Consider the following 14,560-nt stretch of genomic DNA (forward strand, 5'->3'; position numbering starts at 1 on the left):
AGAAATACCAGATCACAATATAAAAAATTTATTTTCTCCTTAAGCTATGGCATAAAAACAATAATTAACCTTCAGCGACCTGGAGAGCATGCAAGCTGTGGGAACACACTAGAACCAGAAAGTGGCTTCACTTACCTTCCTGAAGCTTTCATGGAAGCTGGCAGTAAGTTAATTCCTGCTGATTTTCTTCATTAATTAGCAAATATAATGTTTACAGAATCTTTGCTGTTATGTTCCTCGATTAAGAGAAACTTGGGAAATGCTGCTTGTAACAAGATCTCACGAAAAAAGGAAAATAAATGCTTCTGTCTTTGGGGTGCTGCTGTTGGAGCCCAAGCTCATTTTTACATGAGATGTATTTAGGCTAAACCCATTAAAGCCAACAACCACAATTACCATAAAGATACATTTATTGTGTTTTTACTCAGAGAACTAGAAGGTAGACTGCTTAAAACTGGCAGAAATGTAGGCTCAAAATTGCATGCTCTTCAAGGTTTGCATGTAACAACTACTTAATTTTTTAAAAAAGATTTGCTCCAAGTAGAAATAAAATCTAGATTTATACTTTGTTGTTCACTTGTTTTAGTCTTGTCCAACGCTTTGTGACTCTATTTGGGAGTTTCTTGGCAGAGAGACTGGAGTGGTTTGCCATTTCTTTCTCCAGCTCATTTTACAGATGAGGAAACTGAGGCAAACAGGGTTAAATTACTTGAGCAGGGTCACACAGCTAGTAAGCGTCTGAGGCCAGATTTAAATTCAGGAAGATAAGTCTTCTTGCCTCCAGGCTCAGCAATCTATCCACTGTACCTGCTAGCTGTCTAGATTTATACTAGGTGGTTTCTTATTAGTCCCTTTGTTTTCATGCTAAGATAGCATAGAACATTTTCTACCTACAGCTTAGTAATTTTTGTATGAATCACTTCACTTGTTAAATTCATAGTTCTACCTTTCCCTAAGTTATTCCAACAGAGCTTCGATAGTACATGTCTTTTTAAATCATATTCTGTTTTTTTCCAGTTACTTGTAAAGACAATTTTAATATTTTTTTAAATTTTGAGTTCCAAATTTTTTCCCAAAAAGAATAAGCAACTTGATATAGGTTATATATGTGCAATCATGTAAAACATTTCCATATTAGTCATGTTGTGAATGAAGAAACAGACCTAAAGGAAAAAAAACATAAAAAATAAAGTGAAAATAGCACTTATTTGCATTCAGACTACATTAGTTCTTTCTCTGGCTTTGGATAGCATTTTCCATCATGAGTCCTTTGGAATTGCAATAGGGCATGTCTTAAGCAGGACAAAAAACTATCAACATTTTGAGCAGCATATTTACTAAGGGAGTTAGCCTCAATACCCTCTAAGTTCCCTTCCACCTCTAAGAGTCCTTGGTTTTACTACAGAAAGACAACATGTGAGTACAAATACTTTTTCTGGTTTAACTAATTTTCATCAGAAATCTTCATATGTATTATTTCCTATAAGTTTATTTTCCCCCCTTCTTTCATTTTTTTAGTTTATTTCTACAATTTCGGATGGAAGGACTATGGTGTAGCATCTCTTACGACCATCTTAGATATGGTGAAGGTGATGACATTTGCCTTACAGGAAGGGAAAGTAGCTATTCATTGTCATGCTGGGCTTGGTCGAACAGGTAAAATTATGTCAGTGGATGTTATGGTTCTACAGTTATCCATATAGATATTACTGTGATTTTTCTTAGTATAGAAAGTACATATTTTTTAAGAATTCTTCCATATTTTTTACTACATTTTGTCTAAAGGGTAAATTGATGATATTTGATGCACTCAGTATAATTTTACTGTCCAAAAAATCTGGAACTTTGGGACCTCTCTGAGTACTTATAAAACTCCCTCAAGACAGGCTCTTTGCTTTGAAGACTGCCCAATATTCTAACTCTGCAAATGACCAGAGTAAATGTTTCATAAGAATGAGCCTGATGATGTCTTTAAATGGCTTGGCTAAGAGCTTACTTTTTGCAATAAAGGACTGTAGGTCTAGAATAAGCTAAATCACTAACCATTTATTTCTTCCTGTAAAGAAGAGCTACTTCACTTTCTCTGGTATATGAAAAGTTTATGTTTTGTAACGGGCCTCTTTGAAAACATAACTTCCCTTGTAAATGTCTTCATGGCCCCATGGTGTTTTCTGGGAATGAGAATTTTTTTTTATGAGATGCTATTACTCCAAGAACCAATCAATAATTGTACTTAAAATACTTTAGCAGCACCTGGTAGCAGAGGGGAGAGAAAACATTTGCACTAGACTCTGATTTTATTAGGGTGTGAAATGGGCACCACCCATAATCATGCCTTCAGGACAGTCTGAATTGATCAGATCCATAGCAAGTAGCTTTAAGGGCATATTTTTGACACAGGATATAAAAGGTTTGTGTATAAAGATTAACAGACTGTTCCTGTTGTAAAGTTTGTCTCACACAGTTAAAACAGTTTCATAGAACATTAGGAATCACAGTAATTTGTTTTCTCCTTTTCAGAATAGTGTTAGCATTATGTGGGGTCAAGAAACATGTATGTTTTTTGAGAAAAATGTATTATGAAAAGTTGAGCAATGCGCTGTTCCACAAAGAAATAAAATGGGGACAAGCACAAGATTGCCTAATGGTCAGGAAAGAGAAAGTGGGCTGGGAATGTGACTAATCCAGAAGAAGTGATAAGCGTGGGAAGGGTTAGAAAGTGGAATGTCTGAACACCGTGGTAAAGTGGAAAGGGCAGGGATCCAGGGGCATAGAATTATCACATGGACAGAATCAGTAGACCCTAAAGAAGAGACACTGGAGCTGAAGATCCTGAGCAACAGTAGCAGAAGTCTAAATCAGATGGGGAAGAGATAAATCTCTCCATCTAGGGGAAGAAATGAGAAGATAAAGAATAATGTAACCATTATTCCCCAGTGGTTTTGTTAGCTTCCAGTCATACCAACCATAATTATTTGATGTCAGTAGTAAAAGGCCAACATTTATAACTATATGTTTTTAGTTATCATCGTATGTTACATATAGAGTTCCAATTATAACTCTAAATTATCCTTGAAATGCTCACATCCATAGATCCCTTTTGAATATATTATTTAAATTTTAAATCAACAAAATATGGTAATTGAATAGTTAAGTTTTCACACGTTAATAATCCTCTTCTTTCACTTTTTTAGGTGTTTTAATAGCTTGTTATTTAGTTTTCGCAACAAGAATGAGTGCCGATCAAGCGATTATTTTTGTTCGGGCAAAAAGGCCAAATTCAATCCAAACAAGAGGCCAGTTATTATGTGTAAGGGAGTTCACTCAGTTTTTGATTCCTCTCCGCAATGTTTTTTCTTGCTGTGAGCCCAAAGCACATGCTGTTACTTTATCACAGTACCTAATTCGCCAGCGTCATTTACTTCATGGTTATGAAGCTCGACTTCTAAAGCATGTGCCAAAAATTATTCATCTGGTTTGCAAATTGCTTTTGGACTTAGCTGAAAACAGACAAGTGGCAAAGGAGGACATCTTAAAGGTACCTGATCTCTCTGCTGAAATTGAAAAGACCGTTTCGGAGATGGTCACAATGCAGCTGGATAAAGAGTTAATGAGACATGAGAATGACGCATCTCTTCCATTCACCCCCTCAGCAGTGACAGTAGCTTTTGAGAACCAGGATGCTGTTTTCTCCAGTGAACATGAATTTGATCCTCTTTGGAAGAGGCGGAATGTTGAATGCCTTCAGCCTCTGACTCATCTGAAAAGACGGCTCAGCTATAGTGACTCAGACTTAAAACGAGCTGAATTTCTTTTGGAGCAGGGAGAGACTCCATGGACAGTGCCTACCCAAGTGCTTCTGTGCTGTAACCTCAAGCAGCAGCAGCAGCAGCAGCAGCACTCAAGCCACACATGTGTTCAGCCATCGCCTCTGCTGGACATTAGTAAAGAAGCTTTGGTCCGCAATACATTTTCTTTCTGGAATCAGCCCAAATGTAGTGGTTTAGAAGACTCCAGAGATGAGGGGTCGCCACTCTTCCATAGGAGAAAGATTCCAAAGGAAGTCCAGCGGAGTAGAACCTTTTCTTCAGGTTTTTCAGGTGTGCACAACACTGGGGAGTCAGTCAAAGCCAAGGTTGCAAATACACCCAAGGCACCGGGCAGCCTGCCCCAGAAAGCTGACCACTGTAGGTATGAGCCTGGCAGTAATTGGGGACAAGCTCCCATGGCTTGTGGTGGGAATTACTGTGTCCCTCAGAGCTGTGACATAGCTCCTGGGGCAGAACACTTTGTCAGATCTGAAAGCCATGAAAGTAATGGCCCACCACAAGTGATGCCACTGAACGTCGAAGCACGAAGAGTGTTGGCAGCAAAAGCCCTGGCTAACTTGAATGGATTTACAGAAGAGGCAGAAATGAAACAGAAGGTGGAAATGTGGCAGGTATTTTTATCTTATTTCTTACCTACATGCTATAAATATAGCATCAGAGAAAATTCCCTTTAGAGTTCTAGGTAATCCCTCCAAATCCCCTGTTGAGTTTGGGAAACTAATTGACCATGCTTAATATTGACTAAAAGACATGGTGGTATTTGAGGTCAGCTATAGAAGATGTGAAGATTTAGGTTTATTTTGTGTTCATTAGGTTCTGCCTTGCAAAAATTACATAATTTTTTTTCTGGTACCCATTAACACAAGTCTTGAGTAAGTTAATAAAGATATTCAACTAACAGGCAAATTCTTACTCTAGGCCTTCAGGTAGACATCCTCTATAGTGCACTCAAAACCTGCTATAGCAAGAAACAAGGGGCTGGGTCACCCCCAATACTCAGAAGGTAAATTAAGCTTTCAGAAGAAGGACCCTTCCTTTTTAAAATTTATCTGGGATTTTGACTTTGAACTTAGCTTATTCTTTTCTGTAAACTTTTTTTTTTTTTTAGTGAGGCAATTGGGGTTGAGTGACTTGCCCAGGGTCACACAGCTAGTAAGTGTTAAGTGTCTGAGGCTGGATTTGAACTCAAGTACTCCTGACTCCAGGGCCGGTGCTCTATCCACTGCACCACCTAGCTGCCCCTCTGTAAACTTTTATAATGCAAATTTTAAATTTCTAAAATGTAACTACAAACATTTGGTAACAAAAGCCCGCTGATGTTGAAACACATTAGCCTGATTTGTTAGCTTATGGGTCAGTGTGATGTAAATCATTCTTTAATACAGCTGCTTTTCATAAGTAGGGCTACTTATTAATGTCAAGAACACTCTTTAAATTGCTAAGTTAAATCGATAAATAGGTAGGTAGAGCATTTATTAAGTGCTTCCTATTTGCAAGGTACTGTACTAAGTATATGTATGTCATTCTGCTTGAAAGTGTCCATATCACTTTATATACCTAGCCTTCAGAAATAAAGAGGCATGACCTCAGTGGGTGGCCTCATCAAAACACATTAATAATTAAATTAGAACTCATAAAAACTGATGGGGAAGAAAGCACTTGCTCAAGTGAAGCTTTCTTCATTCATTAGAAGGACAATTTCTTTGTTTGGTTATATGAATAACCATCTTAACAGATTAATCATTGAAGCGTTTTAGGTATAGACTCCTCTTTATTTCCTATTCTTGTCACTGTGTGAGACTTTGGTATTGCCTAGAATGCCCATATTTCTTTCCTTTAGCCTCATTGCTTATTATTTCTTTAGGTGACACCATGACCCCAGAGAAATTTAGGGATTGGGAACAATTATGGAAAGATTTTCCAGAAACAAGGCTACATGGCATTGACACCCCACTGAAAATAAGCTTTGAGTGTTTTTATTTCCTTTGTTTCAGGATCTAATTAGTCTTTTCTTGAACTGAAGAGAAGTAAGGGAGAGAAGTCACTTCTGTTCAAAGAAAATTTTAATTTATTGTGATTTTTTAAAAAAGTATTTCCAAAGAATAACAATGTTTTTGTTTTTTTTTTTTTACTAAGGTCAAGGTGCTTGACATATTTTTATGGATTTAATAATAAACTTTTAGCTAACACAAATCCAGTTCTATTTCAAAAGACTTTAGAATATATCAGTACTATACTCAATTTGCCAATTTGGGTAGAAATAACCATTGGGTTCTTTTGGTTGATTTAAATCTTTGGAAACTGCTATTTTATCTCTATTTTACTAAATAGGCTCTAGATTCATCACTACCTATACAGTACAGAATAAAGAGAATGATAGATTAGACTAAATAATTGCAAATGAGTAAAATTAATTGGAAAGTTTGAGAGTAATTAAAGAACCTAGTACTGTAAGACTGCATTTTATCTATAAAACATATATTTGGATGCTGTTAAAAATATATTGAGGGCAGCTAGGTGGCACAGTGGATAAAGCACCAACCTTGGATTCAGGAGGACCTGAGTTCAAATGCGGCCTCAGACACTGGACACTTACTAGCTGTGTGACCCTGGGCAAGTAACTTAACCCTCATTGCCTCGCAAAAAAAAAAGAAAGAAAGAAAAAAATATATATTGAAATTTGTGTATCATTTATTTCTTATGTGATCCCCTCCATTCCCTACCCCCACTCATAGCTCCCAAATGCAATAAGATATATTAGATTGTTTCCAGATTTATGTAGTTTTTGTCGAAGTCTTCAAGTTGTTTTCATCCTATGAAAATACAGTGTGGTTTTCATCATGTTCTACTAGATTATATTGTGCAGCTAGGTGGCACAGTGGATAGACTTGATAGGCCCTGAAGTTGGGAAGACCTGAGTTCAAATCCAACCTCGGATACTTGCTAGCTGTGTGACCCTGGGCAAGTTACTTAACCCCAATCACCTTAAACATCTGGGGCCAGATATACTGATGTATATCTTGCCACTGGACCCAGATGGCTCTGGAAGGGAAAATTAGGCTGGTGACTTTGCACAGGCCTGCCTCACTTAAACCCACTCCACTGCAAGTGATGTCCTGGTCTTCTTCAAGAACAAAGGACAAACCACAACAACAACAACATTAGATTATTATTCTAAAAAAAACCATTTAGTAGACAAAGATCTCCTACACTCACTTCCAGTGCGTTGTTAGTCGACACATTGAAACACTTCATAAATGTAAGCTAACACTATTTTTATTCAGACTCAAAGCTATTCCATAAATCCCACTGTAATTTATACAAACTTTATTTTTAATACTCTTTCACTATGAATTCCATTACGAGAAATGTGATACTCTCCTGGGTTCTAAGTACAAAAGGAACAGTTTCTTTTTGTGAAAGCCTCTAATAAACAGATATCAGAATAACAAAGAATATAGAGAGAACTATAATTTGGCAAGGTCAGGGACCTTTGGGCTTAAGCCTGTGGATGAAATTTAGGGGATATTAAAAGCAATTAGGTAGAAATAGTTGAATTTATCACCGAACTAGCAAGAAGAATGAATTAAAATAAGAAGGAATCCTAGGGCACCTTCCTCCCCTCCAATGGCAGCTTGCTTCTCATTCTCCTGCCTCCCTCTGTGGCTGCTTGGAGGGTACCCCACAATTCCAATTCATGGGGTCCACTGTTAGGGTGTCCTAATTTGTATCCCACTATAGAATTTTATGTCCCAAGGTCTGAGGTCCTTCCTGCCCACTCATTTATTTGAATTTATCTTACAAAGATGATTTGAAGGGTGCCTTTCATTTTTTTACTTTGCTCCAGGCTCCAGAAGTCATCATGATAAATCCAAGTACGTAAGTATTAAACTTCAGCCAAATAGTGCCATTTTTTCCCTTTTTCCCCCTCTTTTCTTTTTTTAGAAAGAACTGAATTCTCGAGATGGGGCTTGGGAAAAAATATGTGGAGAAAGAGATCCTTTCATACTGTGTGGCTTGATGTGGTCCTGGGTAGAGCAACTAAAGGAACCTGTTATAACCAAAGAGGATGTCGATCTGTTAGTCAGCAGCTGTGCTGAAGCCTCAGAAGCACTTTCCTTACTAGAAAAGGTAACACGGCCCTTTTGTTCTTTTCTCTGACTGTTGGTCACAGCACCTCAGAGACCCTCAGACACCACTGGTACCTGAACAAGCCTCCCTTCCATGGCATCCCCCACAAATAACTGACTCTGGTCCTTTGGCTGTTTACTGGACATATACTGTTTACTCCAAGAAATGAGAATGTCCAGGAGGGGCAAGGACAGTTTCTTTACTTCTGAATCCATTTCTCCTGTCTTCTCCTTAATTCCTTTCCTAATCATAGCACCCGATTCATCACACTGGCACTTCAGACATATTTGCTGGTTAACTGTCTATATCAGGTATGCCACCTACTAATAATTGCTTAATGGAAACAATAAGGCCTAGGAAAAATAAGAATGAGAAAAAGTCATAAAATTCATGGGGGAAAACACTTAAAATTCTATTCAATTCTGTAAATGTATTAAGCACCTACTATGTGTAAAGTACTATTTGCCAGGCACTGAGACAAAAATGAAAACATCTCCACCCTCAAGGACTGTTTCAGGTACATTCAACTGGATAGTTTGTTTTTATCTTCACATTCTTTTGGAATTTTTATATAATATTCAGCCTCATTATTGGTCAAACGTATATAATCTTCAAATTACATTGAAAAATACTAATATATATTTAATGTAGACAGTCAGATGGAAGAGTTGATAGAGTACAAGACTTACCATCATGAAGGCCTTAGCTCAAAAGTAGCTTCAAACACTTGCTATGTGACCTTGAGCAAGTCACTTAACATCTTTCAGCCTCAGCTTCTTCACATGTATAATGAGGATAATAGCCCACCTACCACCTACCTCCTAGAGCTGTTGTAAAGATCAAAGGTTAATATGTAAAGGACATTGCAAACCTTGAAGACTGATATAATGCTAGCTAGATAATACTAGTGACTTATTTTAACTTTTTGCAAGATAAGATTTGGTTTTAGTCTTATTCACATCTCTGCTTCTAATGATTTGTTTCTTGTGAAAGATTTGAAAACAACTTATATTTGTTTTTGCTAAAACAGGGACAACACCAGACTATTCTTTGTATCTTGCACTGTGTAGTGAATTTGCAGACAATTCCAGATGATATAGAGGAAGCCTTCCTTGCCCATGCCATTAAATCTTTCACCAAGGTAAATAACACTCCCCCTGCTCCCTGCCAAGTAATTCAGTTTTGTTCAGCTCATAGCAAATGGGTAACAGGGTATTTGAACTGAAATTTAGGAGTTTGTCATTAGTTATATTTATTTTCAACAAAATGTGTTTAAAATTTGTAGTCACTATTACATAATTTGGGGCAAAAAATAGGTAACTGACATTAGGAAAGCCTTGGAGTAATGCTAGGGTTGGTTTGTTTTTTCTTTTAAGAGAACTTTAGAAGAATTTATTTTTTAGTTTAAAGGAGAAGCAATTGGATGTTTAGAGTTTTGAAAATATGTTGAAAATACTGTGTTCAACAGAAGTCAGAGAATCTTGTTGAGCCAGTTCTGCCTTGGAGGGAAACAAGGCGCTATTTTTTGAGTATTTCATATTCACCTTGATTAGGCAATACTGTATTTTGGCTTGGAAAATCTTAACATAAAATAAAGACTGTTTCCTTTTCATACAGATCCTTGTTGTGTTTGAAGGGGAGGCTGCTTCAACTACTTAGAGGTGAAAGTCTCAGAATTAAAGGGGAAAAAACCTCTCAATTAAATTATCTGGTGCCCCCCAGTGGTTGATATTGAAAATATTTTTTAAAAAAGGAAACCCTTGGTGTTTCTATGGTAGATGGATTCTAAACAATATTTGGGGGAATATGTATTAAATGAATACATGCACAAATCTGGAAAAATATAAGCCATTCTTTCAAGGATTATATATTTTTATTTTAAAAATTTACTTGTTAAAAATTGAAAATTTTACCAAAAACACCTGTGTCCCTCAGTTTTTATAAGAAACTTCTCCAAGGTCACTGAGTAACTCTGAGAAAATCACTAAACCTCTCTGGATCTAAGCTTTCTTATCTGTAAACTTAGGAGGTTGTATTAGTTTAGTTTATCTCCAAAATTCCTTCCAGCTAGAACATTATCTTATTCTGTTCATATATAAACCTTAGAAGTCTTTCAGACTACCTATTATAAATGGAAAGTCATGTCTTGTATCATAACGGCAAACAAGACAAGATTGAATCAAAACTAAATAATAATGAAGACAAGGGAAGGTAGAGAGGAAGAAGATGGACTTTGCCCACATGGTCAATAACAGTCAAAAAAGATTGATGAAGGGGGCAGTTAGCTGGCGTAGTAGATAAAGCACTGGCCCTGGATTTCAGGAGGACCTGAGTTCAAATCCAGCCTCAGACATTTGACACTTACTAGCTGTGTGACCCTGGCCTAGTCACTTAACCCTCATTGCCCTGCAAAAAAAAAAAAAAGTTAAAAAAAAAAAAGATTGATGAAGTGCTTGCTCTGTGTTAAGTGTTGGGTATACAAAGATAAAAGACAGTCTGAGGAACTCACAGTCTAATGAGAGACGACATACCAGTAACTATATGGGAATAAGCTACACACCAGATAAATTGGAAATAACAGAGGGAAGGCACTAGAAGTAAGAGGAACTGGAAAAGGCTTCCTGTAGAAAGGGGGATGTTAGATGGGACTTAAAGGAAGCCAGGAGATGGAGATTAGATAAGAAAAAGGGGAGGATCCCATACATGGGGGCAACCAGGGAAAAGGCCTAGATTAGGAGGCATGGAATGTCTTGTTCAAGAAACAAGTTATTGTTGTTAAAATGGAACTTTTATTTCATTTGGAGTGTTTAAGCTGAAGGAAAAGTACATCATACTTGATTCATAATCTGTAAACAATTGCCTATACATTCAGTCGTATTCATTTCTCTGCTGTCTGTACAATGTTAAACATCCAAATATTAGATTGGATTTTGAGTTTCCACCCAAATGTTTGCTGTTTCAAGAGAACTCTTCTAATACGGGTCTCGATTAAAAATGACTGCGTGGGGCAGCTAGGTGGTGCAGTGGATAGAGCACTGGCCCTGAATTCAGGAGGACCTGCGTTCAAATCCGACCTCAGACACTTGACACGTACTAGCTGTGTGACCCTGGGCAAGTCACTTAACCCTCACTGCCCTGAAAAACAAAACAAAACCAAAAAAATGAGTGTGTACAGATTCCCTTCTGACCGGTCACAGACTGGTTGTGAGGTACTGACCAAGTCACTTCACCTCAGAGTGCTTCAAGCCATTCTTGAAAAGGTCTGAGTAGATGCTATGGAGCATAGGATGATTGATCTGCATTGTGGCAACCTGCCTCCTCTAATGAAGATCACAGGGATAATCCCCAAAACCCCAAAAAACTGAATCTGTGAAATTCATTCTGTTTATACTTTATAAGAATTGCATATAATTTTGTGTGAGATCTAGACAAAGATCAGGAAAGCATTTTTTTTCATCTTCTCAAATAATTTAAGGGCAGAATATTTTTTTCCTTTCATTGGGTCTTTCTTAGAAAAAAATTTATGAGCTCTATTAATATAATTTTTCTTTGTTACCAGATTAATTTTGATTCTGAAAATGGACCAGTGGTTTACCATACCCTGAAAAAAATATTTAAGCACGCATTAGAAGAAAAAAGAAAGATTACAAAAGAAGGATCAGAACACACCTCTTAATGTTTACAGTTCTATGTTGGGGGTCTTCTGTGGATCCCAAGAAGGATCTGTTTAATCAGCTACTTTTTCTCCCTTCAATGTTTATTTTAACTTAATTTGAAGACCCTGATAACATTTATGTTCATATGTGAATATGTTGAAATTCTTAAGAGCTGCTTTTTTGTGGCTTTATTGTGGCATTTCATTTAAAGTGATATCCTTTTGTATTATGTATATTATTTTGAGGCTATTTATTGATTCTGAAAAAAATCCATCCACAAGCTTTATCTTTGTGTTTGAATAATTGCCATAAAGTCAGTGCCATTTCCTTTTATTTAGTGAATCGAGCTAATGTCGTTATGTTAACATTTGAAGTACATGATGTTTACATTGATGTTTTTGTTTTACATTGTGGTAGATAACCAACTCTACTCTCCAAAGCAATTGTCTTGATGACTGAACCCTCTTTGGAGTTCACAAAATAGATACTTTAATAGTAAAACAACACTATATAGCCATTCCTTCCAGACGTACAACTTAAATAAGTCACCAAGTGTCTTGAAATGTTATTTTATATCTGTGACTAGAGATATTTCTGTTGCAAGATTTTTAAAGGATTTTTTTTCATTTGTTTGAGTTTTTCTCTTTTGTTTTTAATATGGCAAAATATTTCAGGGTATATTTTTCCAAGATAAGTAATTTGATGTTAAAAGATTGAACGTAATTTGGTTTGGTAATTTTGTATCTGGGAAAAGTAGATCAGCTTTATTTGTCAGGACCACAGATGAACTTTGCAGCACACCAGCCTTTGCCATCCCAGGAAGGCAGTATCCATTCTCAGGACCTAAAGCCTTATTTCCTCTGTACTGGGTAACTGCTTAGCCAAATAGCTACTACACACTTATCTTCAAATTATCTTTAAGAAGAAAATAGGATGAGGGACTGACTGATTTAAGGAGTAAGAGACAGAGCCAGGCTTTCATAAAATGTGTGGGCCCATGACTGTTTAAAACATTTTTCACTGTAAAGAAAACTGTGGTTCAGGAATTTCTTTTGGGATTATAGAATCCTAGAAGAGTCTTTCAGTGTCCTAGACTGGCCCCCAGCCAGCATGATCAGCAGATGGTAACAAGTATGGTTACTCAGCCTCATCTCCAGCTCCATCTGTAACCCCTAGTGCCACTATGGAAACTTCCGTATCTTCAGACAGGAGGTAATAGACTAAGATGATAATGGGACGGAGAATATTAGTTACAGGGGAAGAGATATCAAAAGGAATTTAGCAGCAAAACCCTCTTGTCTTATTAGAACTGTCGTCTATACCATTGCTACTGCCCGGAGCTCTTTGGACCCCGTCTCATCAGGACCATTTCGGCCCAGAGGTTTGTCCTATTAAAATAAGATTCTATCGCTTGAGGATTAGATTAGATTAGACTTGGTCCAAAGAGACTCCAGTTTTCAGTAACCAGCTGAAAGATGTTATGTATAAGTTGACTTCCTGCCCTGGTTCCCAGCAAAGCAAACCGTCAGAGTTACAGAAATGGCAGTTGTCGCTGGCATTGTTAGTAGTAGTCATAGTAATAAAGACAAGAGTTGAAGTGGCATCCTGGAGAAACTTGCTGTACCCCTCAGTTTATTGATATTTACTGAAACACCTCCAAGGAAAGGGGGAGAGGAGTATCACCTCTCTTAAAATAAAGAACATTTTAGGAAAAGCTTCATTGAATTATAGTGGTGTTGAAATGCCTCCCAACATTTATATTGCAAATTAAGCAAGCTACTGTTCATCAGAAATGATCATTTTCCCCATTACTAACTCAATTGTTGGATGTTAAATTTCTTGAGGGGACATTATAGTAATTTTATAAAGATCAAATCATTCCCAAAATTCCTCGTTTTCAAGTGCCTGAGTTGAGGGGTGGGGAGAACAACCAAAAATAACCTCTGTTTTAGTCAAATGTAATAAGAAGATTATAGAAGAATAAAGTTTATAACCAAAATATTGTAAGCCCTATGCTCTCTATGTATGGGCAAATGACAACCATGACTCATTTGACAAAAAATGATAATTTACAAACACAATATGAATTTCAAATTGAAAAGCAAATATGATATATTCCTGATGTTATTTTAGTATCCTATGGTTAAAAAGCAGAAGTAAACCAGTCATGAAAATGAGTATATGCCAAGGACCTGAAAGAAATGACTAGCTAAAAGAAATCAGGCTGTAGATGAGTATTGTATTAATTTGAATAAAAATGAAACTAGAACCCCAAATAGTGTCAGTGTACTTTCTTAGTCTGCTGATGTCTTTTATCACAATGTGCATCATGATGACACTGGTAAGCTCAAGGTACGGGACAGGAAAGTGGATAAAATTTTCTTTAAGGGAATAAATGTTCTGTAACAGAATAAATAATTATTTGAGGTTAAAAACCAAGATAGTGTACACATCCACAATCTTAACCGTACCTTGTTAAAGACTGATCAACACAGAGACAATGTTGTTTATCCACCGTCTAAATAAGCTTTCTTCTAGTAGCATTGGACTTGGATCCAAGACTAGAATGGAGCTCTCATCTCAGCCCTTGCACCAGCTTTGTGTGTGTCTTTGCCTGGAGTCAGTTCCCCTCCTGGGTCTCAAAGATCTCATCTGTAAAATGGAGGGGTGGGAGTAAATGTTAAAGGAGTCATCAGCCCATAAGGTCTCCAGGTGGAAGGGATGTTAAAGATTATCTAGTGTCTACTTGACAAATGAGGAAACTGAGGCCAGATAGGTTATGTCATACTGGTGGTCAGCAGCAGACAGAAGATGATGAAACCAGGTTTCTTCCATCATGTTGAATCACCCCACCATACAACACGGAATCTGGAAATGTCCTGTTTTCTGACTAAAGGGAGAAACTTTGCTTGTATTTTGTTTGCAAAGACCTCCAACGTATGG

The 14,560-nt window shown here is 37.0% G+C and overlaps 1 protein-coding gene across 5 annotated transcripts in view; it reads left to right on the top strand.

Annotated features, from left to right (window-relative positions):
* Positions 1-13,884, top strand: part of PTPDC1 (protein tyrosine phosphatase domain containing 1) — a 77,122-nt gene extending 63,238 nt beyond the window's left edge. For 3 of the 5 annotated variants that reach the window (XM_043977328.1, XM_043977329.1, XM_043977326.1), the window contains 6 exons: positions 45-163; positions 1,519-1,656; positions 3,195-4,441; positions 7,776-7,961; positions 8,992-9,102; positions 11,521-13,884. In XM_043977328.1, coding sequence (XP_043833263.1) covers positions 45-163; positions 1,519-1,656; positions 3,195-4,441; positions 7,776-7,961; positions 8,992-9,102; positions 11,521-11,637 — 1,918 coding nt within the window. In that variant the 3' untranslated portion in view covers positions 11,638-13,884. Of the gene's footprint in view, positions 1-44; positions 164-1,518; positions 1,657-3,194; positions 4,442-7,677; positions 7,962-8,991; positions 9,103-9,578; positions 9,623-11,520 lie in introns of those variants that run through there. The other 2 variants (XM_043977327.1, XM_043977330.1) reach the window with 2 other exon arrangements.
* Positions 13,885-14,560: the final 676 nt, after the last annotated feature.

The sequence above is a fragment of the Dromiciops gliroides genome, chromosome 1 (assembly GCF_019393635.1).
Source record: "Dromiciops gliroides isolate mDroGli1 chromosome 1, mDroGli1.pri, whole genome shotgun sequence".
NCBI lineage: Eukaryota > Metazoa > Chordata > Mammalia > Microbiotheria > Microbiotheriidae > Dromiciops > Dromiciops gliroides.